The 19848-nt window shown below is 37.0% G+C and overlaps 1 protein-coding gene across 3 annotated transcripts in view; it reads left to right on the forward strand.

The window, feature by feature from the left end:
• Nucleotides 1-19848, forward strand: part of LOC127415476 (PDZ and LIM domain protein 2-like) — a 148485-nt gene that overhangs the window by 32661 nt on the left and 95976 nt on the right. For all 3 annotated transcript variants that reach the window (XM_051654250.1, XM_051654251.1, XM_051654252.1), the window contains 2 exons: nt 8147-8278; nt 12366-12517. In XM_051654250.1, coding sequence (XP_051510210.1) covers nt 8183-8278; nt 12366-12517 — 248 coding nt within the window. In that variant the 5' untranslated portion in view covers nt 8147-8182. The remainder of the gene's footprint in view (nt 1-8146; nt 8279-12365; nt 12518-19848) is intronic.

Genomic DNA, 19848 nt, shown 5'->3' on the forward strand with positions numbered 1-19848 from the left:
TTCACTTTGCAGCACGCATCACGTGCAGACTGTATCACATCTATTTGCAGTTTAAAAATCACACTAGAACATATCACAATTTTAATTTGATTAATTTTCCATTGATGTGTAAAAAGTATCAGAACAGTCGCTCAAATTGGCATGTGAGGGTTTGTAAGCAGCCGTTAGTCAGACAGTGCGCGGGGACCAAATTGAGTCTGTGCTCGGTACTACCGGTACGGCAGAAACACTGGTATAGTTATATCTTTTTTAATATCGACTTTTAAGTACCGAAGTACTGGTACTTTTGACATTACTGAAGTGATTGCTCATCTAAATGACATTCGACTTGACAAATTCTTGAAATTTGACATCCCTTTTCATGATTGAAAATAGTTCTTTCTTCCACTAAAGTGTTATGACCGCATTAGAGAGAATGATGGACCAGCCCTTAAAGGAGTGGAGACTTTGATAAAAACACTTTACTGTATTTCTAATCAGTGTTGCATAAGAAAATTTGAAACTACAATTAAAGGTCAAAACAGGGTGAGACCATGAAACTACTCCAGAGAGATAAAGGCTGTAAACCTCAGTTCAGTATCAGCGGGAAAACAAACTGTACACACCAGAAACAAATATGATTTGTAGGCGTGCACCCAGTCTTTAAAAGTGCATTCAGTATTTTATTTTTTTTGCTAATTATAAAAAAATCAATAGAACCCATAAATCATTCATAGTATTTTTGAGAAATGTTTTAAATAATGCAAATTGACATGAGATGAAGACTTTAGTCATATCAGTCTTCTAGAAAAAGAATTCAACATGGAGCTGGGTGCACCCTCATGGACGCCGACATGTTGAGATACAACTCAGTGGTTTTCATCTGGTTTTCTTCAAGACACAGATACATTGGATACATTTACATTGGATATCAAGTGGCGATCGAACAAAGGAAAAAACTTTTTGTTCATAGTTTACAAGTATCAAGTAGGGCTGAAACGATTAGTCAATATTATCGATAACGTCGACAATAAAAATTTGTTGACACAAATTTCCGTTGTCGAATAGTCGTTTGATGTCATTTAACATAACATGAAATCATATAAAACTACAATTATGGCACATGAGAGCAGCACTGCAGTTCGTGCCTGACTGAGGAGAGGAAGAATTACACAGCTCACAGTCCAGATGCACTCTAAACTTTCACTGCTTCAGGTGTAGATCGCAAAGGATGAGGGAATTATAATGCAAAAATACAAAATAAGTAAATGCAGTAGCACTCTTGTTGTGGAATAAGTGGAGCTGGAGCTGCCGCTCTGCTGAATCAAACTTGTGTGTTGAGCGTCTTTAAAGGTAACGCCCCCGGCATTACATTTTTAATGCAGTTATATTTAATGCGTTTTAGTTTATTAAAGTTAAAATAATACAAAAGCAGATCATGGAAATAACTACAAACTACTCCACTGGCATTTCTCTGTGCAGTCAGCGCCTCTTCTATGGGTTGTGCGAAGTGTCCTGATCTAAGGTGGAGAGATTGCAACTGCACCCGGCTAATGCACACACTGTCATGGGGATGCTCATCCCTCAGGCGCACTTGCTGCAGCTAGATTATAACATGATGGCTCGCGACTTATTGAATCCTATTATATGTCACTGTGCATTTCTTATCGGGAAGAAAATTGGCAATACGCAGCTTTATTAATGAGTAGAGCCCAACCGATACCAATTTTTGAGGGGGAAAATTCACCGATTACCGATATGGTGGCCGATATAGTTAATTTTTGAGCTGGAATGAAACAGACCTTTTCTATGTGGATTGTTCACCGATTTTGCACTGATATGACTATGCAAAGGTACTCAAGGCTGCTTTCTTAAATATTTTTATCAAAGAATATTTGTTGTTGTTTATTATTATTATTATTATTATTATTATTATTATTATTATTATTATACATTGTTAACCAATTCTACACTGAGAAAATAAAGAATAAATAAAAATGCAATAAATAGCTAAATAAACATCAGTAGTACTGTTTAGTATCAGTCAAATGCTATTTTAATATTGCCAGTCAATTAGGGGCAGGTTGTAAAACAAGAAGCATTTACACCTGCCGAAATAAGAGATAAACAGCGGCAGCGGTGTTACACCGTATTCTGCTATACAAGTTCAGGGGAAACTTTCAATGGTGGGAAAACCAGACTTTTAAATATTATATTTTGTAAATGCAACGACTGAAATTGTTCAGTTGAAGGGGGTACCAAACTGCGAATCCTGAACAAAACAGTTTGGTGAATACATGTTTACACACTAGCTTCCACTCAGCTGACAAGGTATGGACGTAGCTACGTGGTTAGCTAGTTTGCTATAAGCTCATTGTCACTGAGGGTAAAAGATGGACGTTGTTTATTTACTTTCCAGCATTGCGTCTCATCAACTAGGTAACAACGTAGCATGAAATCAACACTCACCACACACAATCCACCACCGCACCGTTGTCTGCTGAGCTGCAAGAAGATGCTCTGATGTTTACCTTTCAATCTGCTACATTACTGACTGCACTGACAAACTATAGCTGGCTACCATAGCAAACAGATGTGATAAACATGAGTGGCATGGTTGTCAGGGACAGGGTATTGAAAAGGGAAAATGATGGGGTCATTGTTTATTAACTTTCCAGTATGTATTTCACAAACTAGTTAGCAACTTACAGTGAAGACACCGCTTAACTCCGCACTGTCTGCAGAACCACCAGTAGTTCAGCTCTGTAAACTATGGAGTCAGAGCGTGCTCTGTTGAACAAACTACGTTATGACACCAATTCTAAATCACCCCAAGCACTGTTTTCTGCATTATACGTTCTGGAAAAAAAGTTTTCATATCTTCGCATATCGGAAAACATATACGCCGATACGATAATATCCGATAAATCGGTTGGGCATTATTAATTAGAGTTTGTTTTTTTGTGAGTTAAAGATGGATTGAAGAGAACAGAAAGGTGAGAGAGGGTAGTCTTCACCCCATTATTCACTGAAACAAAATACATTTTTGATTTGTTTTTGTTTTGGCTTGTTTTTCAATATAAATATCTAAAACTCCTTTAAAACGACGTACATTTACTTTAGCAGCTATACTGCAGAAGAAAAAATTCTGAGAATTCTGAATATAATATTAAAAATACAAATATTTGAAAATATCAAAAAATACTTTTAAAAAAAAAGATGCATTAACCTGAGAAGCAGCATATAAGATATTTAGACTTGCTTTTAGAGAATAGATCTTGAATATCTTGTATATTTTGTCTTTACTGCACTCGCAGAAGTGTAACCAAGTGGAAAAATATACACTTATGTAGAAAATACACTTATTTAAGAGACATTCTCTTAAAGCAAGTCTAAATATCTTATATATTGCTTCTCTCAGTGCTGTTTATCATTTCTGAGCTGTTTACTATTTGAGAGGTTTGACTTCCTCCATTGCACTTTGAGCTAGAAAATTTCCCCAGAATTCAAATGGGTTGAGCATTTATGCGGTGCGATTGAGGCCTGATTTTTGTTGGAGTGTGGTGCCATCCGTTACAGAACCACTCGCATTTACCGCGTCTAAAGTGCCAAACACGAGTTAAATATCATTTAATTTGCCACGGTGGCCTGAAATTCGTTTAGGTGGCTGCTGAAAAATGTTCATTACAGAAATAAAAAAAACATGGCATTGTTCTTTGTGACCCACCAGTTGAGAAATGCTGATCTAGTAAATCCCATCTGTTATTGGGAACTTTCAGTGGCGAGTTAATTAGTTCATGCAAACATGCATTCATGTCTGCAAAAAATATATTTCTGTAATGAATTCGCTAACTGAAAGCTTTTGCTTGATGATGCATCCACAACATTAGATTTCAATTTACTGAGTCTACCTTTTAATATTTCACAATAAATAATCTCAGATCACATTCCAGACCCCATATGCTGACTGACAACTAACTCAGTTCTCATACATCACGTGAACCTGACAGCGAAATTGTCTTAATTTTTTTTTTTTAAGCTTTGCGTCATATAGTCCAGGCATGTTTTAGCTGTCAGGAAAATAGTTCTTTAGCACAATTCATGGTGAAATGTACATAGATCTTGTACAAGACTTGCTTTAGGCCAATGCCTTATTATAGCATCGTGCATGGGTGTCTTAAGTATCCTTGAAACACATGAAAACAACTCTTGGTAAATTGCTAATTTGTTCCATACTTTTCTCCAAATAGTAATGTGCCACGAACACTTGTGCCACAGATAGACTTCACTTAACACATGCACATTGTTTTACTCATTATGAATCTCCTTTTACTTTGAAGTGATTTGCTATTGTTTGACAGGATATGTTGGTTTTTAGTAATTATTTGGAATATACTGGGAATGGAAGAGATGCCGATTCTACATGCTTGACCTCACAATATGTTCTGACAAAATTTTCTTTAACTTTTATAATTTGTTACTGACAGTGAACATCAGTTTACATTCAATTTCAAATAATTTAAATTTGTTTTTTGGCCTTTTTTTTTTAAGTTGATAGTAGAGCAGGGGTGGTAAATTATGGGGAGTGTTGGTGGGGGCCAGGGATTTGAAAATGATCCAAATCGGACTCAAATTTGCATCACTCTCATGAGCACCACAGCTCAGCATGTTGGAGCATTTAGGCTAATAGGTAGGTCATGACTCTGAGGGCCGTTCACACCTAAAACATTTTTGTGTCCATGCTGTTTTTCAATTGTTTCCTGTTTAAACATGCACTAGAAAGAGATCTTTGACCGTTGCGCTTCTTTCATACCTTTTTTCAGCGTCTTGCGCAGGAGCGCTGATTTAAAAAAAACAAAACATTAAAAATGCTGTCAACTGTTGAAAATATGTGTCCCGAGACACCTGCGTTTTGTTCTATTCATGGTGCTGTCTTTTTTTTTTTTTTTTTTTGTGCACAGACATGTTTGGAGAGAAGAGCACCTGACATTGTCAAACTCTGCAGTTTTAAATCATGATGAAGACTAGGGCTTAGTTGTGTGGTATACCGGTACAAGCAAAATACCGTTACCAATATTTTAAATTCTGTACGATATCATAATCTAATTCCGGTACTGTACTACAGTATAGTGCTACAAGCAAAATTGTATGTAATTTGACTTTTTTTTTTTTTTTTGATGAAATCAAAGACAATTTAACCGTAAACTAAACTCAATCTTAATATCTCGATATAGCCAAGTGTGATCATTAAACTGTAAAAGTATGCAGTTTAATTCAATATACTGTATATAGTCTGCATGCGCTGCGTGCTTCAGAGTGAACGAGAGGTGCTGCTCTCTTCACATGGAGAGAGAGGAAGAGGGAAACTAGGTTCGTTGTCGGGCAGATAGAGAAGGAAGCGGGAGCCGGTTTCCACAATCCACCTGAGTCAGATTTTAATTCTCAACAAACAGCAATCACTCAGATATAAAATATTTTCAGCATACACAAAGTTCCACTTTTCAGCAAACACTCAGTAGCAGACACGCAGTCTTTTGTGTGCCCCTCTCTCTGTGCACCGGGCCGTTTTTATCTCCCCCGTCTCTCACTGCAAACACAGAAAAAGTAATTTCATCTCAGGTGAAACTCCTTACCACTTCCTCTCTCCCCAAGCGGGTTTGACCACGCCCTCGCCTCCACAGAGAGGTTCAGCCAAAATAAGTATTCCACCAAAATTAAAGCTCTATTCAACTGGATGCATGATATTGAAGACATTACTGTATAAAAAAATAAAACTCGTAGCAATAATACTACTGAGAACAGTTTTATATATAAATTATTTAATATTATTATTATATGTAAACAATATCACAAAAGCAAGAGTGTACTGAACATCAGCATGCTGTGATTCAGCTGTAGTAGCCTTTTGCCACAGTTAATCAGATTTTTCAATTGTTTTCATTTATACTGTGAAGCTCTATTTTGCTGCACTTTTTGACCAAAATAATTACTTTTTTTTTTTTCAATGAATTATAATATTTTCATTTGATTTAAAATTATTTATTTATTTGATTAGACACCATTTTGATGATAAAATTTAAGTAAACAAAACATGGAATCCAGGAAAAAAAAAAAAAACCCAAAACAAACAAATTTGTTACTGCACAACTACGGTGTATGCAGTTCTTTTAATCAAGTTATTTACTGTTTAATTTCATCAGTAATCTGAGGCTGTTTATTTGTTGCCTGAAGGTGTGGTCACATTTACCTTCACACGGCAAAATTCCCCGGGTGAAATATTGTCATCTTAATGGGATGGATAGTGTACTGACTTCCAGAGGCGAAAAATTTCCCCTCATGTATTTTGTGTGGAGTTCAAGTTTGGTGAACTTTGACACATTAATTTGCCGCATTGCCCAATAGGATGTTGCTTGGTTTAGCAGTTAACCTCTGTGTGGGCGGTGCTTCGTACACAGCTACACTTAATATTCACAATGGACAAGGATATAATTTTAGTGGCGAGTTTCTTTTTAACTTCTCTCTCCCAAAGTATAAAGTGCAGTATTAAAAAGTGGCTGCTTGTTTAGTTTTTTGCTGGTTTCACACGTGCATCACCTTTGCCCTCAGAATTTCACGTGCAAAGGTAAATATGACCACGCCTGGTATATTGATACCAGGGCTGGCATCATACCAAAACCAAAACATTGGTATCTGATAGGGATGTGTTTGAGTAATCGACTAATCGAGTACTTGTTCTGCACCAGCTAGTCGACTATTAAAAACACTACTAGAATATCGCAAATTTACTTTGTGCATTTGCCTACCGTGGGCAACAATGAATTATCCTGTACTTTCCCTCTGCATCTCTTACCAAATCTCGCATTTAAAACTGACTCCACTGAAGGGCGCTGTGGATGTGCGTGTTGTTGAGGTGTTTGATGTGAGGAGGAGACATGATGGTGTCTTTGCGCTTTCAAGCAAAGCCAAATGTGGCACTAGCAATACTTTAATATTTTGATTCTTATTGAATTCTACTCTATTGGTATTTAGTTCTTGTTTGAGTCATGCATACCAATGGACAGGGATCTGTTTTTATGGTGAAAAGGAAATGCGAAGTGGTCTCTGAATCTCTGAAGCTTATCAGCTTGCATTTAAAAGCTTGCATTTTAATTTACAAGTAATCGATTTGTTTTTTGTGGGTTAGATTACTTGACTGCAAAATTACTCACGCCCATTCATAGTATCGGAGCAACCCTAGCCTGGACGGTTGAATACTCATCCACCAAAAACCCTTACCACACTCTTGGTTAGACTTTGCAATCTAGTACCTTCAACATTTGAAAAGTACAGTATGTAAAAAGCATGAAACTTATTTATTTTGGATTTGTAACATATCTGAAAGCAACAAGAAATCTCTAATCTCTTAATCCAGAAATGTACTTGGTGTTACTACTGCTTGTTTCTCATATGCTCGGTATGAGTCTTCTCATTTGTGCCCACTACCCTTCCCTCTCAGCACCACAGCCGTGCATCTGTGAGGAGCCAGCAATGTCAGGGCCTCCTCAGCTGCACATGTGCTTGTAATAAATGCTTGCCCCACAGTCTGCAATGGTATGAATGGGGTTCAGTGCAACTGGAGCACTTAAAAGCCAGCTTCTAAAATAGAGCCAGATTCCCCTATCTGCTTGAGTTTTTTAGTATAATGTGAAAAAAACCCAAGATTGGTCGATCTAGAGAACTAATTCACTAATTGGTGAACATTTGCACATTTAATTTAGCTTCCAGGATAGTAACAGGCCGCTACAAACAGGTAGGGCACCCTTTACACCTAAATGAGCACCGTACAATTATAGGCCAAACTGAATCCAATCTGAGTTTAACTCTCGTGGTATGGAATGTCAGTCTGCATGAATGTCAGTCATGTAGCACCTTTCTCTGAGTCCTGGTTGCTGTGTGTATGTCAGTGGATTTGATCTACAGTCATGTGGAATATGATGAAAGGTGTTCTGAGGAACAGGTGAAAACCGTTGACCTTTCAACACCTTGGCTTAGAGAAGTGGAAACTATGAAGCAGATCTGTGGCATGTCAGGCTGATGTCAAATGAAACTTTACTAAGTCTCTCTCTCTCTCTTTCTCTATCCCTTTTTTTTTATTTTTTACTTATTTCTATTTCTATTCCTCCCACAGCACTCCTGAGAGCGCTGGGTAGCAGCCTGTGGTCACATGATGCCGTTTACAGTAAACCTGATTGGCCCGTCTCCCTGGGGATTCAGAATATATGGAGGGCGAGACTTCAAGAAGGCAATAACCGTCTCCAAGGTAATTTTCTTACCATTAACCAAAGTACCTGTCCAGAACATTGCACATCATTTAGTTTTTTTGCTGTAGTGATTGAAGCATTGAACCCACATGCCCAATGTCTTAATAATACCTCACTTTTTGTTTTGATCACTGCCTGTTTTGCTCTCTATCTCCTTGGTTACTCAAACCAAACAAGAACTGGATCATTAAAGAGGAAGTTCCTGAATATAGTAAGGGAAAGGGGAATGCTGATGGCCAAGCCATTGTTTTGTTCCATCATTAACCAAGGTATAACACGAAAGCCTTGTTTTTTCTGTGTATTCTTCTATAACTTTTATTAACCTATTCATAGAATTATGTGTGTAATGATTATATAAAGTGTAAATCATAATATACTAGGGGTATAACGATTCACTCGTTTTCTCTATATCAATTATTTATCTTGCCGATCTATATGCATCGATCTTGAAATATGAGTTTTGAATTGAGAATTGTTAGAGTTGGTCAATAATCGATTTAAAATGCTAAAAATCAAGTGAATCGTGATTCGACAAAACAGTGAACTGTATTTTAAAATATAGACATATTTAATTAGTTACATGTGTGATTTAATGTAGACGTGTGGCGGCGCTCTCATAGCTCTCCCCTCACAGGCGCGTGCTGCACTCTTCTCTCGCCCTTCACGGGAAAACGCCTTCTCTTAGTTCCATCCTTAACACTCATTGAAACATTTTCTAAATGGCTTTCGAGCACCTCATGTCTGATCTCTCCTCAGGATGGCCACTGACTGTCAGATGAACAATTGACAGCTCGCTCTCTTGTCTCGAATGAAACGCGCTCAAAGCAATGTATAGCAACACCGAGCGCGTTTACATACACAATTGCAACGATCTTACACCGATTATGCTCAAGTCAACAACATGTGTAAACATCTTTCCATTAACAGGGTAAGCTCAGACGTTTTAAGCATAAACTGATCGTCATACATAGATTTTTGCCCACTACCCTGATTTTGCATGTAAACACCTTTTACCGGTGTTCTTGCTATCTTATTCAAAGTGCACAAGTATTATGCACACAACTATTAAAGTTTTGATGGCAAAATCGGAGAATAACCAGATGATTTCAAGTCTCATGTAAACATGGTTTTCTTGTGTTGTCGGATTTTGTGAATAAGCTTTTGCACATTAATGAAAGAAGAAAGGGTTGTCTTCATAATTTTTCATCAAAATGTAATAACTTGTATTCATATTCGTATCTCTTTTGTACTTTTCCGACTCTCGAACCACCTGCCCTACTTTTTTCTCGTTAAATATCCTGGTTCACTCATGAAATTGTTGAAAGTGTTGACTTTGACATGCCTCAGTTAGGTTTAGCCATGAAGCATGAATCTATGGGATGTTGGGTTTACACTTATTTAACATGAATGTTAAATGTCTCTAAGAACAGGTGGACCAATCATCGTTTAGTTTGAGAGCAAGCCTTCAACAAACTGGCAATTTTAAGAGACCGTTTTCAGTTGCGTTTTTGAGAGACTTTTAAACTTCTGCCACCTAGTCTGGAACCCATTTATTTTTGTTTTTTATGTGACGAAGACATTCCTTGTTTTCTTTTCTAAGAATGAACCAAAACAGTCCCTCTCAACTACAAAAAAAATACTTATTCATTGTCAAGATCCTGAATCACACTCCAGTGTTTCTGATTAAAGACAGCAAATGGAACGTTTCCATTCAGATCCTACGTCACATCTGGATTAGAATCCTAATTTGGAAGCCACTGGATTTTAAAGATAAACCACTTAAAGACATACATGCTCTCAGTATTTGTGGCTCTCATTGACTTACCAATGCAGTGCCAATTGTTTAAAATAAAAAAAGTTTGTTTGGATGCATGGGCCTTTGACATCAAAAGATATGTGAAGCATTTTTCCTCCCTTTTAAACATTGATAAGCCTATTAATTTTACTATTCTAACAATGCACGATTATGTGGTTATATAGTTGCAGTTTACTATTTAGCAGGGTTGAGAACAGACCTGAAACCATTTCAGATCATGACCCACCAGTTAAGAACCATGTAAGGAACGCAGAAGAGAACAGCATGGTTTGATTCAATGCTTTGTTTTTTAAGAGGGCTCCAAAGGGCTTCATGGTGAAATGGGGTCAGACTGAAGTGGCAGGAGGTTGGCACTGGTCTTGTGCCCCCCTCAATCTCTCCTTTCATTGCCTTTCTCAGGACCCCCCTTTTCTGACACTCTTCTTTTGTATGATTCTTCAAGTATTTATATGTAGATTTTTACATATCATATGAGGCCCATGCAGGGTGCAAAATTATGGAGGTTTCATGGATCTGACTCTGTCCCCTAACATTAAGGCTTGAACACTCCCAAAAGAAGTCAAAATAAAAGGTTTGGAGAGTCTTTAAAAGAACATGCACAAAGAAGCATTTCTTTTTTGTATGACACTATGAAGGTTTCAGTAGTGTTTTCACAGTGTTTTAGAAACCACAAAAGTTGGATACAAGTTGTCAGAGTGAGTGTTTTTCCTTGCTGCCAAATATAGTACCGGTGCTCACGAACCAAAGTGGATCTGCCTGAGGTATTAATCATATTTCACTATTATTATTGATGGTCTGATATAAAGGCAATATTATCAAAAATGTATATTGTGATATTCATGACGTTTTTGTTCTGTCTGTATGTGTACACATTTTTATGGAAACTGAAAAAAAAGTAAAATAAATTCTAAAAAGTAATGATTCAAAACAATGTCCAAAATAATGGTAGACCTGTCATGTTCATTCCAAAGAAACTACTTTAACAATAAATAACTAATTATTACAAATATTTGTTTAATTTACTCTGCATTGTTTTTTCAGTCCAAGCAAAAATGAGCTTACCTCTGAATCAAACCTTGATCACATATATTTTAAATTTACTCTTCCATTGGATACTGGAAACCTTGTTGGTGACTATATCCTAGATATAAATGCACAGTTGACAGTTGTTATTTAATAATCCCTGAGTTAAATCACACAGTGGGATCACTTTTTTCATGTTTGTGGCAGAACATATGCCGGTAGGAAAGCTTGACGGCATCAGTAACGTTCAAAACTTTCATATCTATTGACCACTAATCGGTATTAGACAGTACATAAAACATAAGGACTGTCATTATTTAACATTTTCATTCTAAAATGAGAAAGTATTTCCCCTCCAAAAAATCTTCATGTGTTTTGAATAACTCTGTAAAGGGACAGTTAACCCTGAAATTAAAATGTTAGTGGTGCTTCCTTGGATTGCACAAGACAACTGGAGTTGCATGAGAAGAACCTAAACAGAGGTTGCCCTGAAAAATACCCATTTAGGCATTCCTTTGTAATAGGTAAGAAATTGTAAGTCATTGTTTAAATCACACACTGTGGGTATGTATGCTCTCACCCCTCTGTTTTTTATCCCTCTCTCCCTCTGCTATCATCTTCATGGAGCAAAAGGATATTCACAGACTTTGTGAAGTAAATCATGCCCTGATTGCATGAGACCCGCTTCATTGTGTGTCTTTGTGGCAAGTGATAATTGCCCCTTGAGCAGGTCCACTGACATGGCACCTCTGCCCCTCTGCTCTCCGCCAACAACAACAGTTTGGGAGTCTGTAGTGCACTGCCATGCACTGTTTGGTTGTTTTGAGTCAGGCTCTGGTATTAGTTTCCTCTTTACCTCCTAATGGGGTTTAGGCCTTATTGACTTCAAAGTCTTAATGGGGGTTCTTAGCTCGAAGAGTCCTCGAAGAGCAGCTCTTGTCAGTTTGGTTTTAAGGTGTGTCTGTTTTCATTATACTTCACCTTTCAGCAGACTCTTGATCCTGCTTAATTCACATATCTACTCCCTCATTGAATGTAGTCATTGTGTTTGTGAAAGTGGAGATTTATAGTACCCTTTGAATTATCCCTTTTAACTAATTTACTGTTATTTATTTTATCAGAGAATATCTTTATAGAAGACTCATCTCTGATTTAGTTGTCTTATTCTTATTTGACCACAGACTCCCACAGTTTATTCTGAACACTTGATGGGTTCAGAGTTCTGATTGGTTGAATTTTTGTCTCAGGTAAATGCTGGCAGTAAGGCAGAGATGGCCTGTCTTCAGCCCGGAGACATCATCATGGAGATCAACGGACAGAATACCGGTGATATGCTGAATGTAGAGGCACAAAACAAAATCAAGAGCTGCACAACACAACTGCAGCTGCTCGTGGAAAGGTAACACGATCACAAACACACATGCATCCCACTTGACTCGTGCATTGAAAAACCCAACTGCAGTAATGGATTATCAGTTTAGTGAAGATTGCACTTATAGTGTAACTGAGCATCATGTCATATCTGCTGAGATTTAACACTTGAATATTATGTGTTTAGGTATGATATTATAGTATTGAGCATTTAATCACACAATGCTTCATCTAGGTTTGGATTTTGGCCCTCAGTTAGTACTTTTTTTTTTTTAGCATACTCATGGTGCTAACACCATTGATATGTATGCTTAAATCACAATGGGGTTGTAGCATATTGATGGGTAATTCATACTGAAAATTAATCTGTATTACTCTGAATTATACTAATTTGAATATTAATTAGGGCTGTGACTCAATTAACATTTTTTTAACTAATCACACAGTATTCTGTGATTATTCACGATTAACCATGGTACACAGTGGATTAAAACAAACATTAAAATGAAATCATAAATATATTTACTTTTTACTTTTATCTCAAAGAAATTGGTTAGTCATTATTTTAATTATTTGAAAATGTACATGTACAATGTTCAGTTTTTTGTGGATAGTGTTCATGAGACCCATTTTTACAGGTATAAATCTTTGATACAAGTATATGCATACATGCCATATAATCAGTGGACATGCTGTAATCAAAAGTTTGGCAAAATCTTTTGCTGTTTTCCAGTGGAACTTTTTAATAATAGGATCAAATGGGCAGATTCAAAGCTTTATTTGCGAGATAAAATTAAGTGTATATTGCTAATGCGTTATTAGACACTATACATATATAAAACAAATTTAATTCTGAAGTTGAAAATCTTAAAACTATTATTCTCTGGCTGCTGTTCAGTCTCTGTCGCACACGTGCTTGGTCTTTCTCATGCGGTTTTGTTTTTGACACTAGTCCAGATGACGGTAAGTTAGCTTTTTTTTTTTTTTTTTTTTTTGTGTAAAAATACAGCAGGTTGCCCATCTCTCTCACACCTGGCTCACCACTTGCGAATGAAGTCTCCATTCTCTATTAGGGAAATCCGCTCTCATGTTTATTATGCCCGGGACATGCATCAAGTGTAATAAGCGTGCACTGCTCCACACAATCAACTTTTGTGCTAGGATGTGCAGTCGAGTTGAACGTGACCTTCTGGAAATGCATATATGCTAATTTTAACCACAGGAAGTGGGTAAAAACATTAGTGAATGGAAGTGAAAAAAAACCCCCCAGATTGCATTAATGGTGCTATTTTTAAACTATGTGCTAGGTGTTAAAAAGTCAACTATTAACCTCAGAAATTAACACGTTAAATTTCCCAGCCCTTATACAGCAATTAAGAGACCAGTGCAAAATTATCAGTTTCTCTGGATTTACTATTTGTAGGTATGTGTGAGTAAAAAAATAAATAAAAATACATATATATTACACACACACACATATATATGTATATGTGTGTGTGTGTGTGTGTATATATATATATAATATGTATTCTATAAAGTACTGAAAACATTTCTTCCAAATTCCAAATAAAAATATTGTCATTTAGAGCATTTATTTGCCGAAAATTAAACTGGTCAAAATAACAAAAATGATGCTGTGTTTTCAGACCTCGAATAATGCAAAGAAAGTTCATATTCATTTTTAAACAATACAATACTAATGTTTTAACTTGGGAAGAGTTCAGAAATCAGTATTTGTTGGAATAGCCCTGATTTCCAATCACCACTTTCATGCGTCTTGGCATGCTCTCCACCAGTCTTTCAAATTGCTGTTGGGTGACTTTATCCCACTCCTGGCACACAAATTCAAGCAACTCTACTTTGTTTGATGGTTTGTGACCATCCATCTTCCTCTTGATCACATTTCAGTGGTTTTCAATGGGGTTCAGGTCTGGAGATTGGGCTGGCCATGACAAAGTCTTGATCTGGTGGTCTTCCATCCACACCTTGATTGACCTGGCTGTGTGGCATAAGGCATTTTCCTGCTGGAAAAAACAATCCTCATAGTTGGGAAACGTTTTTAGAGCAGAAGGAAGCAAGTTTTCTTCCAGGATAACCTTGTACGTTGCTTGATTTATGCGTCCTACACAAAGACAACACACACACACACATACTCCTGTGTCCATGTCAGTAAATCTTTCTTTTCTGAACTCATGTCTCTGACCAGGTCAGAAACAACACTACACCGACAATGGCACTCTCTAGCTGTATTTGTGTGTGTTTGTGTATCCAGCTGCCCAAAGTATTGAAGGAAGAGGGTGTGTATCTGCCCTCTTCCAGCATAAGCAAGAGTTCATATTAGTCTAGATTTATGCAAGTATCCTGCTGTCTACTGCTGCCCCTTCAGTTTTCAGTACAATCCATCCATAAGTATATTTTCTCTACGGTTTTGTCTAACTTGTTTTTCTATAATTCAGTTTAGAGTAAGAATAATTAGTGGCATGAAAGCTGTTTCTAAACCCGTGCAGATAAGTGTTTCCTCTATTAATGGCAGCCAGCCAGTTTATCTGCACACCTACCAAAACCAGTGCATTCATGTAAAATACTGTGGCAAGGAAAAGTATGTGAGTATGGAATTGGCTGCTTTTCTGCATTAATTGGTCATAAAATGTGATCTCATTTTCATTAAAGTCACAAGTACAGACAAACACAATGCGATTTAGCTAACAACACTAAAAAAATTATAATATTTAATGTCTTTATTGAACACATCCCATTAAACATTCGGTGTTGTGGAAGAAGTAAGTGAACCCTTGGATTTAACAACTAGTCAATCCTCCTCTGGCAGCAGTAACCTCAACCAAGTGTTTCTGTAGCTGCAGATTAGACCTGTATACCATTCAGAAGGAATTTTGGACCATTCTTCCTTACAGAACTGCTTCAGCTCAGCCTTATTCTTAGGATGGCTGGTGTGAACAGCTCTCTTGAGGTCATTCCACAGCATCTCTATTGGTTTAAGGTCTGGGCTCTGACTGGGCCACTCCAAAAGATGGATTTTATTTTGGAAGCCATTCTGTAGTGGATTTGCTTTGTTGTTTAGGGTCATTGTCTTGCTGCATCACTCAACTTCTAATGAGATTCTGCTGGTGCACAGCCATGCTGACATTATCCTGTAGGATATCTTCGTAAACTTGGGAATTAATTTTTCCCTTGATGATGGCAAGCGGTCCAGACCCGGTTCAACCTTAGTTTCATCAGTCCACAAAATATATTCCCAGTAGCATTGAGTGTCAAGGTGGTAGGGCTGTCAACTGGGCAGATAAACTAAGTTCAAATTTTTACCTTAAATATTTTCAAAATTTGAATAATATTCAAATTTTGATGTCAGCTGATTTTTTTTAAATTGACGTTGTTTCCTCAAGAGGGCGTATTAAATACATAAACCATACAGCAACATTATATTACTGCAAATAACATTCCAGGCTGTTAAAAAAGAGCATTCCATTTTCAACTAATATGCATAAAATAAATAAATAAAACGTTTTAGCCAGTCTATATTTTCAAATGTTAAGTCAAAAGAAAAATGGGGGGGGACGCTTCAATAGACAGTTCACATGGTGTTACACTTACTAATGCCACAGTATACTACCTCTGACTCAAACTTCATAATAACAGTGAAATACCACATTGTTTTTTTATTCATTATAGTGTATGCAGGGTAGCAATATTTCCAGATAGCAGAGGTATTCGGCTGAACTCGGTGGTGAAGCGGCTCAGACCATGAGCCCAGGCCAGGGGCTGTTCAAACAGACAGAACACAACAGACTGGAACCGAATGCAAGGATCTCGAGATGGACATTTCAAAGTTGAACATATTTCCTGACAAAGCGTTTAAAAAAAACGAATTGCTTAATCTGAGAAACACTTATTAAGAGAGCAAGATGCAACTGCCAAGTACAACAGTAAGAGGCTGTTCACACCGAACACTTGCAACAATCCATTTGTTTTTCTGTGTAAATGCACGCTAGACGAATGTCTTTGTTTCCCTTTGTTTTTGTTTAATCAGCGTCTCACGCAGGAGCGCTGTTTTTTTTTTAGATGCTGTGTCTAATTAAGAAGACATTTAAAAAGCATATTGAGACACCTGCTTTCTGTTAAACTGTATTTGTTGCGCTGTGTCTAGCCTTTTTTAGCTCAAGAATGCGATCGATCTGAAGTCATCGTCAGTGCTTGGCACAAATCCAAAATTCGAATACACAGTTTTAACATTTGAATGTGCATTCTTTTTTTTTTAAATTTGACGAATATTCGAAATTTTAATTTGAAAGCCTTACAAGGTGGTCTTTGGCAAACTTCAGGTGTGCAGAAATGTTTTTGTAGGAAAGCAGCAGCTTCCTGCCATGGACACCATGCCTGTTTAATGGTTTGTGTATAGTAGACTCTTGAACAGAGATGTTAACCAGTTCCAATGATTCCTTCATATTTTTAGCTGTCACTCTAGGGTGGTTCTTTTTTTTTTTTTTTTACCTCATTGAGCATTCTGTGGTGTGCCCTTTGAGTCATCTTGGCTGGACAGCAACTTCTAGTGAGAGTAGCCACAGTACTAAATCGTCTTCATTTATAGACAATGTGTCTAACTGTGGACAGATGAATACCTAAGCTCTTCGAGATAACTTTGTAACCCTTTCCAGCTTTATAAAAAGCAACAATTCTTAATCGGAGGTCTTCTGGGATCTCTTTTGCAAGGCATGAGCCACATCAGCAGATGCTTCTTGTGAATAGCAACCTCAAAATGTTGGAGTACTTTTTATAATTCAAAGTAGCTCTAACCCACACCTTCAATCTCATTTCATTAATTGGATGACAGGTTTGCCAATTCCTGTCTCTAATTAGCTTTTGACGCATTAGCCTAGGGGTTCACATACATTTTCCAATCTACACTGTAAATGTTTGAATGATGTATTCAATATGTACAAGAAAAATACATTAATTTGTATTATTACATCTGTGTATTTGTCAACATTATAAAAAAAATTGGACAGTAGACTGTAGTAAATGTGAAGGAATGTAAGCAAAGTGACATCAGGCCCGAGGGGTTGGGGGGCATGAGCTTCAATAGGTTAAAAAAGATTGTTTTTGTTCATTATTGTAACTTAGATGAAGATCATACCAGATTTTAAGACAAATTTATACATAAATGCCGGTAATTCCAAAGGGTTTACATACTTTTTTTTTTTTTTCCCTGCAGGACTGAATATAGGCGGCTATCGATAGTTCAAAAAGAAGCAAGAAAGACGAGTCAAATCACAATTCAGTATGCAAAATTTGCTGTCTTCTGCCTGTTTCCGTTCAGATAGCCTTTTATCGATAAAAATGGTGTGTGTGATGACAACGCTTTGTCGCATAAGTTTTGGTTTATCGCAAAAGAAATCTGCCCTTAAGCCGTTTCCATACAGAAATGTGTGTATATTGCTAATTGTGTACCTTTTGCCTCCCAGATGTCCCTAATTTCTCCCGACCCCGAAGTTTTGGTAAAATGGGGAGAGTATTGAGACAACTGAAATTAGACAGTTGACTGTCCTTTTAATTTCACAAATAAATGCAATCAGAAGATGGAATTGCAATCAAAAGGGAGCAGTTGCTCTTCTGATATGACTGTAATATTGGTCCTGATGTTGCACCTATCGCAGGTTGCCACCGGTTCCGACCCGAAAGCGAATCGTCATGGCCTGTTCAAGCTGGCAACCTGCACCAAGTAGTGGGGGAAATTTTCAGTCTTAGTATAAGGATCATCCGTCCATGTGTATATGCTGTGTGCACAGCTATTAAAGAAAAACTGATGCGGTGTAATATAAGGGTTTACATATATGATACATTCCTGATATTCAATAGGCTATTTTGAACAATCATCTAATCTAAAGCATTGCCATCACAACTGCATTATGGCCCGCATATTTGTCCAGCAATGTTTAATAACCAACTGAACTTGATTGTCATCTAAAATGAATTTTAGCATCATAATGCAATTTACATTTTTTGAAGAAGCCTAACAAATGCAATCCGAGGTAAAGAGGGTTAGATTTAAAATATTAAAGTTTTAAAATGTTCAAAATCTAGTTTTCTGAAAGTGAACTCAGCATTGGACAAATAGTTCTGATAGTTTGTAGTCTTGAAAAAAAGTGTCATTCAGCTGACATTTTTTTTTTTTTTTGTCTACAGAACAGGGTAAGGCTAATTTAAGTTTGTGTAAAGAAAAGGCAATTATATAGGCCTAACAATATTATTTTTTCGTTTGGTTTTAATTGAATGCTTTATTTGTTTGGTAATTAATTTAATACAGGGAATTTTTTCGCGACATTTGAAGTATCGACATAGTTTATGCGCTAGAGTTAAACCGACAAATATTATGTCGACACTTGTGAAATTTTAGCAGTAATTTGCGTTTCTGACAGCTATATCGGTAAACTTTTTGACGCGCTACACTTTGTCGCAAAAAAACCCTTGGATGGAAACATAGTTACTGATAGCTTTGCGCTACAAAGTGAAGTATTAATGACCCCTGTGAGAACTCTCCAGCTGCTAAAGCGTCTTTTGATGTTTGCCTCATGTGGTTTTATTTTTATTTTTTTTTCTCCATATCTCTTTGTCTTTCACTCATGTTCTCACACAGGCTCTCTGTTGTGGTGATCACATCTCGAGAGAGTTAAAATATGGTTGGAATGCTGCAGTGCAGTGACATACTTGAATGCAGCACCTTCCAAAGAATGCATGTGTCCCCTCAAATAACAAAGTTACTCTATAAATCATGTTGTAATGTGGAAGAGGTTGCAAAGAATTTTCCTGGGAATTTTTTTTTTTTTTTAAATAATTTTAGTCATGCTGCATGTGTCTTCATATGTGTAGCTCCTCTCACAGGTGCAAATACTTTGACAGTCTTATTCTCCAGAACATAAGACTAAACATTCAACAGTTCACAAATCGGGCTTTTAAATGGATGGGAGCTGTTGTCTTTCATTTTCCCCTCTGTCTGTGGCCTATGTGTTGATGATGTTTTAAACCAGTAGTCCTCAACTTTTGGGTCAAAACCATCAGATGGAACGCAGGCCTGATACGGTCACGGACAACTGGGAAAATAAAATGCTGAATGCAAATACAGTGCAATTAACCATAAAATCTTACATAGTTTGGATAGGCTTATTAACTTTTAAAAGAAAGGAGAACACGTTTCCCAAATCTTTTGTTTTTGATGTCAAAGGCTGTGCGTCCAATCAAACTTGATGGTATTTTGGTGCAAATCCATCTGTCACTTAGGAGCTAGCCAAATTAGGCATATACTGTATCAACATGGAGAGGTTGCATGACATGCCCTCATCCTCAAAA

The sequence above is a fragment of the Myxocyprinus asiaticus genome, chromosome 24 (assembly GCF_019703515.2).
Source record: "Myxocyprinus asiaticus isolate MX2 ecotype Aquarium Trade chromosome 24, UBuf_Myxa_2, whole genome shotgun sequence".
In the NCBI taxonomy this organism is placed as follows: domain Eukaryota; kingdom Metazoa; phylum Chordata; class Actinopteri; order Cypriniformes; family Catostomidae; genus Myxocyprinus; species Myxocyprinus asiaticus.